The 17542-nt window shown below is 53.1% G+C and overlaps 2 protein-coding genes across 10 annotated transcripts in view; one reads left to right on the top strand and one right to left on the bottom strand.

The window, feature by feature from the left end:
* The window catches only part of DCTN1 (dynactin subunit 1), a 133492-nt gene extending 123449 nt beyond the window's left edge, over positions 1–10043 (bottom strand). The window contains exon 1 of one of the 3 annotated variants that reach the window (XM_045017901.1): positions 9915–10043. The gene's annotated coding sequence lies outside the window, so the exon portion shown is untranslated. Of the gene's footprint in view, positions 1–920; positions 942–9811 lie in introns of those variants that run through there. The other 2 variants (XM_045017902.1, XM_045017903.1) reach the window with 2 other exon arrangements.
* Positions 407–16976, top strand: LOC123370943. Of its 7 annotated transcripts, none has more exons than XM_045017908.1 (6): positions 407–560; positions 7638–7756; positions 8954–9054; positions 14174–14331; positions 14580–14746; positions 15551–16976. In XM_045017908.1, the coding sequence occupies exons 3-6, from the start codon at positions 9047–9049 to the stop codon at positions 16874–16876; spliced, it is 1659 nt and encodes a 552-aa protein (XP_044873843.1). In that variant the 5' UTR covers positions 407–560; positions 7638–7756; positions 8954–9046; the 3' UTR covers positions 16877–16976. The 7 variants fall into 7 exon arrangements, with proteins under 7 accessions (XP_044873843.1, XP_044873842.1, XP_044873844.1 ...); XM_045017907.1 differs by having other exon boundaries at positions 407–631; XM_045017909.1 differs by having other exon boundaries at positions 428–447.
* Positions 16977–17542: the final 566 nt, after the last annotated feature.

The raw sequence follows: 17542 nt of genomic DNA, 5'->3' as shown, positions 1-17542 counted from the left end.
AGTGGGGTGGGGTGATGGCTGGTGCCCCAAACAGTAGCTACTAGGTAAGGGAAGCTGCTGAAAGTTCAATAGACTGAGAGGCCACTGTCATTAAAACACCGGAAGTCAGGTTCCTATGACCCTGTCTGTCATTCAAGACCAGCAAACAGGAAAAGTTTGTTACAATATACTTAAGGCAAATCACTGCCAACTCTGACCTGCAAATAGCCAGAATACTAGAGGTTAGGTCCTAGCTATTAGCTAAAATTCTGACAATCAGGTCAGGTACTTTGTTCACTGCAGGAAACCCCAACTTCATCTTAAAATGAGAATTGATCCACTTGGCACTAGGACCCTGCAGATGGTGAGTGCTGCAAGCCTGTGCTCTGAAAAACTGCACCATTTCACAACTTCAGCAACAGCCAGAGCAGCAACAACGCCAGACTGCAAGCACTGACGGACAATGAGGTTGTTATTTTTGTTTTCTATTCCTTATGCCACCCATTCCACGTTTTTTTGGTTAGCTAAAACTGAAGCGATCAAGATTGCAATCAATCTATCAGAAGCACCTCATTGAAAAGGTAACCATAGCAACACACTGAGGAACACAGGATGCTGCATCCAAGCTACATCTGTCTGGTAACAGGAGGAGGTTAGTCAATTTCAGCTCAAGATCATCTCCATCAAAACAACGCACCCATTATTTCACAGCTGAACACCTTTCCATAGTCATCAATAGCTCTGGCCTTTAACCATCTATTCACTATACATAGCATTTAACCTTCATTGTTTCTAACTGTACCCAGGGTAAACCCTTTTAAAAATACGCCTACTCTGCTCTTAGAACTCAAAGATTTAAAGCAACCAAAACAAATGTTTTCACCGTTCCTTCCTTATTTGGATTTAAACGATATTGCTGACAAAACAGAATTGCTTTTTACCTATTAGCCGCACTCCTGTCATTTTCCTCCGCCCTCTGAATGATTAATACACTTTTTAATTCAGCTCATCTCGTTCAGTGCATTGCTGGTTTTCTGACATGCAACATTATTCTTTATCTTCAAAATACTGAAAAACTGAAATTAAGGCTCATTTATAGAGGTACCTAGGAAGAGAAGCAATATAACTCGATGAGAAATCACCCACATTGCAGCATTAACACATACACGCAAATCATGTAACCACCCAAACAGACAGATGGAGAAGAACATTCATCGGGATGCTGAAGGGGAGATGAGGCTCAAGGTTAATTTTATATCTGAGTGTATCACAATCCTCATGGATTTTCTAAATTATTTCTGTTCTAACTCATGTGGTCATATATTATTCTTTAAACTGGATTTACTCCAGACCTCCCAAGCCCTCGAAGGGTAAACTCAGAAACCCCTGCAACTCAGCACCCAAAGGTCCCAATGGGGATTTGGGTCTTTATGCTGCAGACATCTCACAAATGAAGGCCCAAACCGACAGCTCCAGAGACGCCCCCCCTCCTAGTAACCAGTTAGACCTGGTGCTGCTAGACCTGTCCAGCAGAGGATCGTAAAGTGCTTTGCATTTCACTTAGCAATGAATCTGTGAAGTGCGTCGATATTACTGACCCTATGTGAAGTGGGGGGACCTGCCCGAGGTTACCTGGCAAGCCTTTGGCAGAGCCAAACGGAATCCAGATCCCCCACGTCCTAGTTTGAGACTGTCCCTCCCCACCTACCTAATAAATGATGTGATGTTACAGGACTCCACCAGAGGTGCTCAGTGAATCTACTGGGCTGCACCTGAATGAATTGGAAGGAGTAGTGAATTTCGGCTCACAAAAGAGAGAAAAAAAGAGCACTCTACTGCGAGTTTCTCTTAGTAGTCGGTGCAGTGTTCTAGAACGCAGCCATTCAATCAGGGGCACTATCTAGGCCGACACATCCTTGTGTGGGTTACTATCATTATGAAATGGCCTGATTCAGTCTGGAGTGAGTCCCACTGAAATTGTTTCTTGCCATCAAAGCCATCTGGAGGAATGGTTTAATTTGTAATAATGAGATTTAAGGTCTGTAATGGCATTTACGCAACACAACTGCAGTATGCAAGTTAACTGGGGACAGTGACTATTAGTCATTTATCTTTGATGTCAAAACACGAGCATCACCAGGCCGAGTTTTCCACTCGGAAATGAGGGTCGTTGGCGTGCCGTGATAAAACGATCCACCTGATAATGAAGCAAGCGGAGGGGAGCTCTCTGCTCTCTAACTCATCCATTAAAGATCGTTGGGAAGAATTGGTTACCGGGGCTGACTCTCTCAAGAGAAGTGCTGGAGGATGAAGAGGCTGTGCAGGGGTAGGCAGGAAGAAGGGCATAGGAGGCAGTCAGGCCTCTCAACTGTGTGCTTTGAGGGAAGGAATCCATGGAAGCGAGCTCCATCAAGGAAGAGTGCAAACAAGAGAGGTCTGGAGGGTGGAGGAGAGAAAGCAGGTCACCATGGACTTGGTAGTAGCCAGAGACTCCTTCCCTCTTTGTGTTATGTCATATCTGTATGGTAGTAGCACCTCAAAGGCCCGGTCAGAATCAGGGCCCCATTGTGACGGGCACTGCACAGACACATAGGCAAGAAGAGAGCCTGCCACTACCAGCCTCCCCCAAAGATCTGCTATTGCAGATCCTGGTAGCTTACATCATTCCACGTTCCTGCTGAAGAACCAGTCTCACTCTTCAGGGCTGCTTGTTTGTGACTCTCACGGAAGGGTGCTCGCTCTCTCTCGGAGCACGGGGGGAGGGAAGAGACGTTCCTTCCTTCCCTGCACTAGTAGCACAGAAGGCCTGCTGTCTTCCTAGCTCCATCTCTCACCTCTGATAGAAGTCCCCACTAGGCCCTGGGCAAACATCCAGCGCTGTCACCAGAGCAAAGGGCCATCCCCAGCTGCTGCACTGTTCGAGGTGTCATCCTTCACACCAGCCTCACACCAGGGTTCCCTCTCCTCATTGCCAGTGGCTGTTCACCTGGAAGCTAGAGGGTATGGGGATGTTCTCACGCTCAGTACCGGGGTGAGGTACCCACTGAGTGCAGGAAAGCTGCTCACAGCCTGACTGCACCAGCAACGTCTACCTCGTTATGTACAAAAGGAGTTACAAAATACCAGCTTCTATTCAAATACCTCATGTGGAGGTTCATGTTTATCAAGTCTTTTACAGATGACAGCTTACACTGAGCACAGAAGTAAACACACTGGCCAGTAACAATGAGGCAGCGCTAGGATGACTGTCTCAACAAGCACTGCTGTATTTACCCAACGCCCAAATATCAACACTAACACGAAATTACAGAGCTAATCAAAGACCCAGCTTTCAGACACCCACTTAAGAACATAAGAGCCGCCATACTGCGTCAGACCATCTAGCCCAGTATTCTGTCTTCCAACAGTGGCCAATGCCAGGTGCTTCAGAGGGAATGAACAGAACAGGGAATCATCAAGAAAAAGTAGAAAGCCTACAAGGAGTGGAAGATGGGAGTGATCAGCAAGGAAAGCTACCTTATTGAGGTCAGAACACGTAGGGATAAAGTGAGAAAGGCCAAAAGCCATGTAGAGTTGGACCTTGCAAAGGGAATTAAAACCAAGAGTAAAAGGTTCTATAGCCATATAAATAAGAAGAAAACAAAGAAAGTAGAAGTGGGACGCTAAACACTGAGGATGGAGTGAAGTTTAAGGCCCAATATCTAAACAAATACTTTGCCTCAGTCTTTAATGAGGAGCTTAGGGATAATGGTAGGATGACAAATGGGAATGAGGATATGGAGGTAGATCTTACCACATCCGAGGTAGAAGCCAACCTCGACCAGCTTAATGGGACTAAATTGGGGGGCCCAGATAATCTTCATCCAAGAATATTAAAGGAACTGGCACATGAAATTGCAAGCCCATTAGCAAGAATTTTTAATGAATCAGTAAACTCAGGGGTTGTACCGTACGACTGGAGAATTGCTAACATAGCTCGTATTTTTAAGAAAGGGAAAAAAAGTGATCCAAGTAACTACAGGCCTGTCGGTTTGACATCCGTAGTGTGCAAGGTCTTGAAAAAAGTTTGAAGGAGAAAGTAGTTAAGGACATTGAGGTCAATGGTAATTGAGACAAAATACAACATGGTTTTACAAAAAGTAGATCGTGCCAAACCAACCCGATCTCCTTCTTTGAGAAGGTAACAGATTGTTTAGACAAAGGAAACGCAGTGGATTCTTTGCTGCTTCTACAGAACCAGACTAACACGGCTACCCCTCTGATACTTGCAGTGGATCTAATTTACCTCGATTTCAGTAAGGCATTTGATACGGTTCCACATGGGGAATTATTAGCTAAATTGGAAAAGATGGGGATCAATATGAAAATGGAAAGGTGGATAAGGAACTGGTTAAAGGGGAGACTACAACGGGTCATACTGAAAGGTGAACTGTCAGGCTGGAGGGAGGTTACTAGTGGAGTTCCTCAGGGATCGGTTTTGGGACCAGTCTTATTTAATCTTTTTATTACTGACCTTGGCACAAAAAGCGGGAATGTGCTAATAAAGTTTGCGGATGACACAAAGCTGGGAGGTATTGCTAACACAGAGAAGGACCGGGATATCATACAGGAAGATCTGGATGACCTTGTAAACTGGAGTAATAGTAATAGGATGAAATTTAATAGTGAAAAGTGCAAGGTCATGCATTTAGGGATTAACTACAAGAATTTTGGTTATAAATTGGGGACACGTCAGTTGGAAGTAACAGAGGAGGAGAAGAACCTCCGAGTCATCCTGTGATCAACCAGTACTCTGAGCCGCCAATGTGATATGGCCGTTAAAAAAGCTAATGCAGTCTTGGGATGCATTAGGCGAGGTATTTCCAGCAAAGATAAGGCGGTGTTAGTACCGTTATACAAGGCACTGGTGAGACCTTATCTGGAATAGTGTGTGCAGTTCTGGTCTCCTATGTTTAAGAAGGATGAATTCAAACTGGAACAGGTACAGAAAAGGGCTACTAGGATGATCCGAGGAAAGGAAAATCTGTCTTATGAAAGGAGACTCAAAGAGCTTAGCTTGTTTAGCCTAACCAAAAGAAGGCTGAGGGGGGATATGATTGCTCTTTATAAATATAATCAGAGGGATAAATATCAGGGAGGGAGAGGGAATTATTTAAGCTTACTACCAATGTGCACACAAGAACAAATGGATATAAACTGGACACTAGGAAGTTTAGACTTGAAATTAGACAAAGGTTTCTAACCATTAGAGGAGTGAAGTTCTGGAACAGCCTTCCAAGGGGAGTAGTGGGATCAAAAGACATATCTGGCTTCAAGACTAAGCTTGATAAGTTTATGGAGGGGATGGTATAATGAGATAGACTGATTTTGGAAATTAATTGGTGTTTGACTATTAGCAGTAAATATGCCCAGTGGTCTGTGATGGGATGCTAGATGGGTTGGGATCTGAGTTACTACAGAGAATTTTTTGCTGGGTGCTGGCTGGTGAGTCTTACCCACATGCTCAGGGTTTAACTAATCGTCATATTTGCGGTCGGGAAAGAATTTTCCTCCAGGGCAGATTGGCAGAGGCCCTGGAAGTTTTTTGCCTTCCTCTGCAGCATGGGGCATGGGTCACTTGCTGGAGGATTCTCTGCACTTTGAGGTCTTTAAACCACAATTTGAGGACTTCAATAACTCAGACATAGGTTAGGGGTTTGTTACAGGAGTGGGTGGGTGAGAGTCTGTGGCCTGCGTTGTCCAGGAGGTCAGACTAGATGATCATAATGGTCCCTTCTGACCTTAAAGTCTATGAGTCTAAGTGATCCGTCCCCTGTTGCCCATTCCCAGCTTCTGGCAAACAGAGCCTAGGGACCCTCAGAGCACAGGGTTGAATCCCTGACCACATTAGCTAATAGCTATTGATGGACCTATCCTCCATGAACTTATCTAATTCCCTTCTGAACCCCATTATAGTTTTGACCCTCACAACATCCCCTGGCAACAGGTTCCACAGTTTGACTGTGCGTTGTGTTATATTTTGTTCTTGGCGTCATCGTGGATAGTTCTCTGAAGATGTCCACGCAGTGTGCAGAGGCGGTCAAAAAAGCAAACAGGATGTTAGGAATCATTAAAAAGGGGATAGAGAATAAGACTGAGAATATATTATTGCCCTTATATAAATCCATGGTACGCCCACATCTCGAATACTGTGTACAGATGTGGTCTCCTCACCTCAAAAAAGATATTCTAGCACTAGAAAAGGTTCAGAAAAGGGCAACTAAAATGATTAGGGGGTTAGAGAGGGTCCCATACGAGGAAAGATTAAAGAGGCTAGGACTCTTCAGCTTGGAAAAGAGAAGACTAAGGGGGGACATGATAGAGGTATATAAAATCATGTGTGATATTGAGAAAGTGGATAAGGAAAAGTTATTTACTTATTCCCATAATACAAGAACTAGGGGTCACCAAATGAAATTAATAGGCAGCAGGTTTAAAACAAATAAAAGGAAGTTCTTCTTCACGCAGCGCACAGTCAACTTGTGGAACTCCTTACCTGAGGAGGTTGTGAAGGCTAGGACTATAACAATGTTTAAAAGGGGACTGGATAAATTCATGGTGGCTAAGTCCATAAATGGCTATTAGCCAGAATGGGTAAGAATGGTGTCCCTAGCCTCTGTTCGTCAGAGGATGGAGATAGATGGCAGGAGAGAGATCACTTGATCATTGCCTGTTAGGTTCACTCCCTCTGGGGCACCTGGCATTGGCCACTGTCGGTAGACAGCTACTGGGCTAGATGGACCTGTATCTTGGTCTGACCCGGTACGGCCTTTCTTATGTTATGTTCTTGTGCCCAAGAAACAAGTGTCTGGCACAGAGCAGATGTATTTAGAAAAATACGCAGGATTGAGGAATCAATGCCATTGGCTAACTAGAGCTCCAACCTGTGCCTTAGGGGACATCTGACTGGCAGAATTCTCAGCCAATCAGAGAAGTAAGCTACTCTTACCTATAGAAGTATTTCTCAAGGACTATACACCAATAGCCAATAAGAAAGCAGGGATTTGCATGAAGAGCCTCTATGAGCACATATCCACTTGTACTGATGGGATATTATCCGAGGACTCAGATTTCCTACTGACCTCAAAATATGGCACTTTTCCCTGCAGCAAATGATCAGCACCTCAACTTCTGCCCTGGCAACATATGCTCCCCAGGAAGGCCTACCCCATAAAAAAAGCACACTTTTAAAGCTTCCCCTCCTTATGAACGTGCTTTCAGATGGCAGTCTAGACTACATAAAAGTTCACTTATGGTGGCAAAGATGTGCGGCCAAGGACTCGTATTTTGGATTATCTTGTGTTTTGTCCCTTAGAAGAGTTTCATACCAGGAGGCAGGCAAATCTGTAGTTCTAGAACGCTGTAATCATAACAGAGTGCCTCAAAACCACTAAAAGATAAAAGCTTTTTAAATCCACACCTGTGTCGGGAAAAGCGTTTTATACATGTTTCACAGATGCATGTTAAACTTGAATCTGTTGTTTAAAGCATTCTGAAGATCTTATACGTGTGAAATGAATTGGAATACTTTTAGTACAAGAGATGCTATAGTCAGATTTGGGTTTCTATAGGCAATCCATAATGATTTTGCTTTTCTGTGATTTTATTACACTCTGCAGAGTTCTTGGTCACCAAATGCAAGATGTTTGAAAGAATATGTAACTACAGTCAGCAAAATGAAACCTGCTTCCATGCCTTAGATGGGTTGAAGGTTGAAAGCATCCCACCAAGGAAAAAGGTGAATTACACTGAAATTTAAAAAAATTGTAGCAACAAGCAGCATCTGAGTTAAACTGAAAAAAATTGTGTTTTTTAAAAAGTTCTATGCAGGCATCATTATGTTTAAGAACAATCCCACTTCTGTAAGAGTCTCTGGGGGTATTTTGGCCTTTCTGGATATGCTCTCATTTGTTTTTAAGTTTGCTGATAGGAACAGCTGCACAAAAACAGAATCTTTGTTTCTACAAATAGGTCACCTGCTTGGAAATAATTGTTACCAGACTGTGGAAATAGTTCATTCATTGACATTTGTACTAGCACTTCTCTTCCTAAACTGTGAAAGAAACACCTTTCCACATCCCTCCACCAGAGCCACTGCTGTATGTGTGTGAACTGTATCACAGTGCTGTCTGGACAGCACTGATACAAGCAGAAAGGGCTTTACACATGAATAAATACCACTACTAATGTTTGGGTCTCCAGGTGGGGCAGAAAGCAAATGAATTAATAAACAAAGAACCGGTTTTCATGCAATTATCCCTAGCAACATTATCAATGGGGAATATAAAGATTAAATAAAGCAGAACTGTTTCTAACCACACACTGGTTGTGGTCTCAGATGAGAGCTAGGAGCCCAGAACTCCAGAGTTCTAATTCCAACTATGCCAATAACTCACTATGGGGAAATTATTTCACTTCTTTGTGCCTGAGGTTTCCCGTCTATAAAATGGGAACTCTGCCACCTACTTACCTCATAGGGGAAATGCAAGGCTCTATTAATGTTTACACAGCACACCAAAGAGCACTATCTAGAACAGGGGTTCTCAAACTGGGGGTCGGGACCCCTGAGGGGGTCACAAGGTTATTACATGGGGGGTTGCGAGCTGTCAGCCTCCACCCTAAACCTTGCTTTGCCTCGGGCATTTATAATGAGTTAAATATATTAAAAAAGTGTTTTTAATTTATAAGAGGGATCGCACTCAGAGGCTTGCTATGTGAAAGAGGTCACCAGTACAAAACTTTGAGAACCACTGATCTAGAGGTTAAGTACACCCCTATTAAAGAGGGGATTTCTTTTTTAATTTACAGTAAAACATTAGCAAAATTCTTCATTTCTGTGCTGCCCCCACATCATATGGGAACCAGATTAGGACTGAAAACAGCTGCCAAAGCAATGGGCGATTCAGCCTCACTCTTTTCTTGATGCATTTTATAGCCACACTGATTTCAAGAGAGCTGGATTAGGCTTCACCACCACACGGAGACAAAGAGAACGCCTGCTGGGCTACGGTGCCCCCTTTCCGCAGAAATGCCAGGGTAAGCTGGGTACCGAGCAATGCTAAGCATCGCTCATTTCCTTGGCACTTGATCTCTTTACACTACATAAACCAGATCCTCAGAGCAGGAGTTCTTTGGGGCAGGGATGGGAATCCACCTCTTCCCTGTGTCCGTGCAGCTCCCAGCCCGCCAGGGCTGGAGCCCAACCAGGCACCACTGCAATATTAAGACTAAACCTCCAGACAAAAGGCAGGTCTGGGCTGCAAGGGCCACATCAGCAGCCAACAGGAAATCGGCTGCAAAGAGAAACTTATGCAGTGCCCCGCCCTGGCACCAACCCGGAGCAGGGAGGTGGGGCTGCCCAACCCAGTGCCAACCCCCACAGATGGGAGCCCCCCCACTCCAGCGCCCAGGGGCCACCCCCCCCCAATCCCAGGGGCTGCCCATCCCAGTGCCAACCCCCACAGATGGGAGCCCCCCCACTCCAGCGCCCAGGGGCCGCCACCCCCCCAATCCCGGGGGCTGCCCATCCCAGTGCCAACCCCCACAGATGGGAGCCCCCCCACACCGGCCCCCAGGGGCCACCCCACCCCCCATTCCCCAGAGGGCTGCCCATCCCAGCGCCAACCCTCACAGATAGGAGCCCCCCCACCCTGGCCCCCAGGGGCCACCCCACCCCCCGGGGTCTGCCCATCCCAGCGCCAACCCCCACAGACGGGAGCCCCCCCCACCGGGAGGGGGAGGGGAGCCCCGCCCCGCAGGGGGGGCCCTGTCCGGTGCCACGGGGGGTCGGTACCTGCTGCCCGGCCGCCCCCTGGGCTGCTCACCCTCGGCTCCAGCCCCCGGCTCCGCCCGCCCCGCCCCTTGCCCGCGGTTGGCGATCGCGCCGCCTGACGCACCCACACTCGCCGGTTCTTCAGTGCGGAACTTTCCGGTCAGGCATCGCCACGGGCAGCCCGCAGGGGGTCCTACGGAAAAGGTCGCGCAGGCGCGGTGAGGCGCGGAGGCCAAGAAGAAGCGGGGCGTGAGATCACTGTACGGCAAGGGGAAGGGGACATAGGGGGCGGAGCCTAGAGCAAGGAGGGGAGGGGCGGGGCGGGGCGGGGCAGGGCAGGTGTGTGAGAGCGGGGGGACCGGCGGGTGCACTGCGGGGAGGGGCTGATCCTGAGGGACCCGGTGTGTGGGGGCGGCGCCAGGGAGCCGCTGCCGGGGCGGGGGTCTGAGCACACCTGCGCCTACAGACACACACACACACCCCTAGATCCAGCGCCTACAGACACACACACACACCCCTAGATCCAACACCTACACACACACACACACCCCTAGATCCAGCACCTACACACACACACACACCTAGTTCCAGCAGCTACAGACACCCCCCAGTTCCAGCAGCTACACACACACACCAGCACCTACACACACACACCCCTAGTTCCAGCATGTGCCAGCAATGCCCCTCTGCTATGTACATCGGCCAAACTGGACAGTCTCTACAGAAAAGGATAAATGGACACAAATCAGATATTAGGAATGGCAATATACAAAAACCTGTAGGAGACACTTCAACCTCCCTGGCCACACAATAGCAGATCTTAAGGTGGCCGTCCTGCAGCAAAAAAACTTCAGAACCAGACTTCAAAGAGAAACTGCTGAGCTTCAAGTATCAGAGGGGGAGCCGTGTTAGTCTGGATCTGTAAAAGTAGCAAAGAGTCCTGTGGCACTTGCATCTGATGAAGTGGGGATTCACCCACGAAAGTTCATGCTCCAGAACGTCTGTTAGTCTATAAGGTGCCACAGGATTCTTTGCTGCTTTTGCTGAGCTTCAGTTCATCTGCAAATTTGACACCATCAGCTCAGGATTAAACAAAGACTGTGAATGGCTTGCCAACTACAAAACCGGTTTCTTCTCCCTTGGTTTTCACACCTCAGCTGCTAGAAGAGGGCGTCATCCTCCCTGATTGAACTAACCTCGTTATCTCTAGCCTGCTTCTTGCTTGCTTATATATACCTGCCCCTGGAAATTTCACTACTTGCATCTGAAGTGGGTATTCACCCACGAAAGCTCATGCTCCAAAATGTCTGTTAGTCTATAAGGTGCCACAAGACTCTTTGCTGCTTTTACAGATCCAGACTAACACGGCTCCCCCTCTGATACTTAGCTAGACACTAAAAATCATGGTCTTAAGTTACAACCATGTGTAACCCGCTAGCCCTCCTTCTTGTCCTGTGGCTGCAGGGGCATCGCCTGGAGGGATCCCTAAACATGTGCTCGCTACCTATGTTGTCCTGCCTGTGGGATCTTGTCTTTAGCTGTGACCCTCGCAGTACATTTCCCACGCTCGGAGAAGAGCTCTGTGTCTCTCTCACTGACAGAAGTTGGTCCAATAAAAGATATTCCCCCCCCCCCCAAACACACACACACTTGTCCCTCTGATAGCTTGGGCCTGCTCGGCTACAACGTGCTGCCTGTGCCTCTTTAGACAGCAGGAGGCGAGGAGAGGAAACTTTCTCTCCCCTCCCTCGGGAAGGTGGGGCCAGCCAGCCACTGCCTTTGGGGCAGGAAGCAGGGGAGCTCAGCTGTTGAGGAGGGCTGAGGTGGGGTGGAGTTGCTGCTGCTAAGGAAGGGGCTGTCACTTTGGAATTGTGGTGCCCGTGGGGAAGGGAGCCAGCCCAGGTTTGCCCTGTCTGTGCTGCGGTCACTGGGATCCTGTCTCTGGCAGCCGCGTTTGGCCCTGTCGCTGTTTCGTAAGCTGAGGTGGGACGGTGGGAACCGAGAAGGGCTGGAAAAGGGTGGATCAGACCCAGGAAGCGGGGAGGGGGGCATGTAGATGGGATTGTTCAAATCGAGTAATGGCAAATGAAATGTGTGAAACCCGCAGTAATCAATCGCCTCGGCAGCTTTCAGACTTCCTGTGGGGATTCAGCCAAACCTCCGGCTCACGCTGGAGGCCTCTGTCCCCGCCAGGGTGGAGGGAATGGATGGGGAACCTGCCCCTGAAAAGCATGGCGGGTGCGATTATAGCTTGTATTGGACCAGCTTCCGGTGGGGAAAGAGACAAGCTCCAAACAGCTCCAACCACACTGCAAACAAGGAGAGAAACAAAGGCTGGGCCCAGGGGGCTGGACCAACGTGAATAGTGGGGTGCTGAGAGCCACTGAACCGAACTGTAACCCTGCATGTGATGGAAACCGCCTCCAGCCAGGGGGTGCGGCCAGCAGCCCCCCTACATCCAGCACCTATGGCAGAGCTTGGGGGGTCTCCTGGGGCGGTGTGCATGCGTGCCAGAGAGAGCGAGCCTGTGCCTAGAGCCAGGGGGAGTGGAACACAAACACGGGACTAGCACATCAGTCCAGGCGTTGCCTGGCTCTGGCAGGGGTCGGGGCCAGGTCACCTGGCTTTGAGGGCCTGGCTGGCCCCTGGGGCGCTTGGCTGGGAGATGGGGCTGCCCACCCTGCTGTGCTGTGCTGTGCTCCCAGGAGGAGAGGCAGCCTTGCCTCCTGCTTCTCTCGAGGGTGCTCCCTGCTCACCCCTCTCCCCTGGCCTTCTGGACCACCTCATCGGGCCCCACCCTGCAAGCCTCCCCAGCACACCCCTTGAGTCAGCCAAATGACCTCCAGCCAGCCCGTCTGAGCCACACCCAGGAAACAGCTGTACACGCTCTGCCTCAGACCAGCCACTTCCTTGCCCTCATGTCCCACCCCGACCTGCTGCCAGCTGAGGGGGGCGAGGAAGGGCCGGTCTGTGCTATTCTAGTTCCCCAGTCTGCCTGGGAGATCAGCTGGCAGCTCCTCCATGGAGCTCTGAGCATGGCCCGTACCTGGCGCAGTTCATCACTCCCCTGGCATCTGTTCCTTGTGCAGCTAGAGGGAGACGCTGGCATGTGTCTGTGGAGGGTGCGTCACGTTGCAGCCCCTCCTGAACCTCTTCCTGAGATTCTGAACCCCACCCCTCCTAATTCACCCCCCCCCCACCCCCCATCCATGGCCCCACAAAGTTGTGGGACCTCCTCCTGGCCATCCACCATCCCAGGAAGATAAAGCTGGAGGTGATTGTAGGGCCTGTTTCTGCTCTGCACAGTCACGTCCCCGAGCAGAGGTCCTCTGGGCGGCGTCCACCGACACCTTTGAGGAGCAGCAGTCGTTCTGTGATCCTCAGGCCCATTCCAGTTTTTTTTCATTAGTCGTCCCCCGTATTTACTTTATAGATGGAGCTATACCGATCTCGTAGAGCTGGAAGGGACCCTGAAAGCTCATCGAGTCCAGCCCCCTGCCTTCACTAGCAGGACCGAGCACTGATTTTGCCCCAGATCCCTAGGTGGCCCCCTCAAGGATTGAACTCACAGCTCTGGGTTTAGCAGGCCAATGCTCAAACCACTGAGCTTCCCTCCCCTACTTGTGGCCTGGGTCCGCTGCCCGCCCCCTTGGTTGAGGGGCAGGTCGTTAGCTTTGGGCAGGCTTAAGCCCACCTCTCCTGGTAAACGCAATGGGACCTGGCTCAGTCCCAGCAGCTTCTGAAGCAGACCCAAGAAACCTGCTAGCAGCCAGCCAGGGAACGAGCTGCCCAGAGTGCAGGGGCGTGGGCGAGATGGCTGGCAGCGTAGGAACGAGGGCGCAGCAGAGAGATTTCAGGGGAGAAGCAGAAGAGACAGAAAATCTAGGGGAGAAGGGAGAGCTCCTGGTGTAGGGCAAGAAAGAAACCAGGGGAGTGTGAGGGAGAGAGGCATGGAAGAGATGCAGGAAGAGAGCCCCAGGGCTAGTCCAGGGCAGAAGTGGAGCCTCCCAGCAGACTGGCCCAGCTCCCTCTTGACCCTGCTAGTGCCGGGCAGTGGGCTGCCCCACGGGGCTTGCTGCAGAGGGCTCTGCGCCATGCCCCTGGGCTGTGCATGCTGCCTCCCCGGCACGCCCTGGTGCACCTGCACCCAGAGCCCCAGGATAGTCGCATGGCGGAGGCACAGGGACCGGGGACCAGGCCTCCTGGGTTCTATTTCTGATCCTGCCACGGAGTCGCTGGGTGAGTCCCTGACCCTCCCTGCGTGGCTTCAGTCCCTAATGTGGGCCGGTGCTCTGAGCTCCTTGGCTGGCAGGTGCAGAAAGGGCAGGCAGAGCTGGGGATGTGGGATTCTCCCCTCTGAAGCCCTCCTCTGCTTCCCCCCAGCAGCCAGATGCCCAGGAAGAAAGCCGTAGCGCCGCTGAGCAGCTTGTGCCTGGGCAGCGTGGCCAGGCACATGCAGAGCGTGTGGGTGAAGGATTACAGCGAGCACTACCTCGACGAGTACCAGTTCCGCTACGTCATGGGGCCCTTCAACGAGCTGGGTGAGAGGCAGGCGGGTCCCTCTGCCCTGCCACCCTCCCATCCCAGAGCAGCTCCTGGCCTTGTCCCGCGGGGCCCCGCAGCGTGGCTCTGCCTAGCACCCGGGAGGGCGGGGACCACCTGGGCACAGCAGGGAGGAAACGCGCTGACTTCCTGGCCTTGCCATTTCCCAGCCCCGCCATGGCACAGCCCCTCTGCCGGCACAGCCCTGTGCCCAGGGAGGCCGATTATCACGCTGTCTCCCACACAGCCGGCTGCTTAGTCCAGGACCTGCTCCAGCTACTGGGCGAGAGTCGGCGCCTGTCGCGGGCCGCGCTCCACCTGCTGCTCCTGCCCCACCTGACGGAGCTGAGCCTGCGCTCCTGTCCGGGCCTGGTCAGCAACGCCATCACCCAGCTGATCACGGTGCGGTGCAAGGTAAGCGGAGCCCCAGCGACCTCCTGGGACTCCAGAATAACCTCCTGGGGACGCGCGTCTGAGCAGGAAATAGAGGGAAGGGGTCTGAGCGGATGAACTCCTGGGTTCTCTCCCCAGCTCTGGGAGGGGAGTGGGTGTCCAGTGATCAGACCAAGGCAGACTGGGAGTCAGGACTCCTGGGTTCTATGGTTCTCTCCCCAGCTCGAGGAGGAGGTGGGGTCCAGTGGTCAGAGCTGAGCGCTGGACTCAGGACTCCTGGGTTCTATGGTTCTCTCCCCAGCTCGAGGAGGAGGTGGGGTCCAGTGGTCAGAGCTGAGCGCTGGACTCAGGACTCCTGGGTTCTATGGTACTGTCCCCAGCTGAAGGAGGAGATGGGGTCCAGTGGTCAGAGCTGAGCGCTGGACTCAGGACTCCTGGGTTCTATTCCTGCCTTAGCCGCTGATTGGCTTTTGCCCTGAAGGTCAGCGGTTCCCCTAGCAGCATGCGGAGTGGGTGTGGTGGGCGGACAGGCTCCCAGTGTAAATAGACGGGGGCGGGGTGCTGGGCACGTCACTTAGGGGAGTGTCTGCCTCGCTCCAGCACAGCACTGGCCTGCTGCCTCTCCCCGGGGTCAGGTGAGAAGCCAGGATTGGACAGGTCACTCTCCACTGCGAGGGTGGGGCCCTGCCCTGGGGAGGCTGAGGGGAGGGGAGAAGCTGCTCCGACCCCTGCCTGGTCCTGGAGCTAACGGAGGAGCCCGCTGTCCCCCCAGTCATTAACCCCCCAAGGGAAGCGCCTGGTCTATCTCCCTGGTTCCTGTTGCAGAACTTGTCCTCCCTGGACCTGAAGGGCTGCAGCCGGGTGCCGACGGCCGCGCTGGTGGACCTGCTGGAAGGCCTGCCGCGTCTGACCAAGCTGGGCCTGGCGGAGACGCAGGCCAACACGCAGGTGCTGGCGGCCGTGGGCTCCTGCTGCCGGCGCCTGCGGGAGCTGGACGTCTCGCACTGCCAGAAGGTGGCGCCGGACTCCCTGCTGCACCTGGCCTACGACCAGACCGAGAGCGCCCTGTGCTGCCCCGCGCTGCGGGTGCTGCTGGCCCAGGGGATAGAGCCCAAGGGCCCCGGCCAGGACTTGGTCAGAGCCCTGGCCTTTCTGCTGCTGGCTCTGCCTCGCCTGGAGTTCCTGGCCAACAGCCACCTGAGGGAGGCCCTGGGTCTCATTCACACGCAGCAGTTCAGCGGCGCGCAGGCCTTGCTGGGATTCCCCTCGCTGGAGGAGCTGGCCCGGCGCAGGCAGGGTGCCCATGCGGCCGGGGGCGACTCCTGGCTCACGCTGCCGCTCAGGCGGGTGGAGGAGGTGGAGGAGCCCTTCCTCCCCATCTTCTGCTCCGTGTGCCCGGCGGTGGCGGAGGCAGCCGTGTCTCTCAGCGACGGCCCTGGCACCAGCTGGGGCAGCCTGGCCTGGAGCCGCCTCACCCAGCTCGCCGTGCACTGCACGGGGCACCGGGGGCGGGGGCTGGCCGAGATGCTTCCCCTGGCTCAGGGCCTGGGAGGCCAGCTGCAGTCCCTCTCCCTCCACGGCTTCTCCTACGATGACGAGTTTTCCTTCTGCGTCCTGCTGAACTGCTGCCGCAACCTCGCCGCCTTCAGCAGCCACCTGAGCGCCCCCGCGGGGCCCGGGCAGCCGGCCGAGGCTGTGCCCAACGGGGAGCCTGCCGCGGAGCCGCAGGACTGGGAGCTGGACCTGCTCCGCCACCCCTTCCCCAAGCTCCGCCACTTCAGCTTGGGCCTGGCCAGCTCGTGTCAGCCTCTCCCTTCCCAGCATGCCGCCGTCCTGCGGGCGAGCCTGGCCTCGCTCCTCAGCCACTCCCCCCGCCTGGAGACCCTGGCCCTGCTCAGCATCCCCTTCTCCCTGGACGGCGTGTTCCAGAAGGTGCTGGCTGCCCCCGGCGCCGCCCTCCGCAATCTGCGAGAGCTGTCGCTGGCCGAGAGCCTGGTGTCCAGCCCGACCCTGCACTGCCTGCTGGCCCTGGACAATGGGCTCAGCTCCCTGAACCTGGCTGGCTGCCCGGCCATCCACCGCCGCGACTACGACCAGCTGCTCCGCACCGTCCGCAAGGAGAGGCTGGAGCTGGACATCGCATGGCAGTGAGGTGTCCTGCCTCGCCTGGGACGCTGCCCCGTGCCGCGGGAAGGAGCCCACTCGCACGCAGGCGCCAGAGAGCTGGATTGAATAAAGCAGAGTGAGCACAGGGGGGAAGCTTCTGTCACCCTCCCTGGGACTGCGCTTTCCTCTGCACAGCCTTGAACAGGGAGGTCCCTTGGCTCAGCCCGTTGGGGGGGGCCCTGGGGAGACAGCGAGGGGCCCAATGCCAGGCCTGCCCTGTATGCTGCCAGGACAGGGGCTCGGGCTCTGAGGAGGTTGCTAAATGGCTTCTCCCTCCCCGCATCAGCATCTGCACTGTAGAGGCTCCTCCAAGCAGAGCCCCCACTGGAGGAGGGGGTAGACAGGGCCCTGCCCCGGCTGGCCCTGGACTGTTCCCCAGATAGCGGGCGGGGCTGCCACGGGCGGCAGGAAGGGTGGAGGAGGAGGAGCTGGCACTCGGCAGCACAGAGGCCAGTGGGCCCTTGCAATAGGGTTGCCAGGTGTCCGGTTTTCGACCAAAATGCCTGGTCGCGCGGCTCTCAGAAGCAGCAGCATGTCCTCCCTCTGGCTCCTAGGCGTAGGGGGCAACCAAGGGGCTCCGTGCACTGCCTATGCCTGAAGCGCCAGCTCCCCAGCTCCCATTGGTTGAGAACTGCAGCCAATGGGAGCTGC

The sequence above is a fragment of the Mauremys mutica genome, chromosome 5 (assembly GCF_020497125.1).
Source record: "Mauremys mutica isolate MM-2020 ecotype Southern chromosome 5, ASM2049712v1, whole genome shotgun sequence".
Taxonomy (NCBI): Eukaryota; Metazoa; Chordata; order Testudines; family Geoemydidae; genus Mauremys; species Mauremys mutica.
The sequence above is the reverse complement of the archived record's forward strand: the minus strand, read 5'-3'. Positions and strand labels throughout refer to the sequence as shown.

Bases quoted from the DNA above. Each gene is read 5' to 3' on its own strand.
- LOC123370943 (XM_045017908.1), top strand. The intron at 14,332-14,579 runs GTGAGAGGCAGG...TCTCCCACACAG, and splicing joins GGGGCCCTTCAACGAGCTGG to CCGGCTGCTTAGTCCAGGAC. The intron at 14,747-15,550 runs GTAAGCGGAGCC...TTCCTGTTGCAG, and splicing joins TGATCACGGTGCGGTGCAAG to AACTTGTCCTCCCTGGACCT.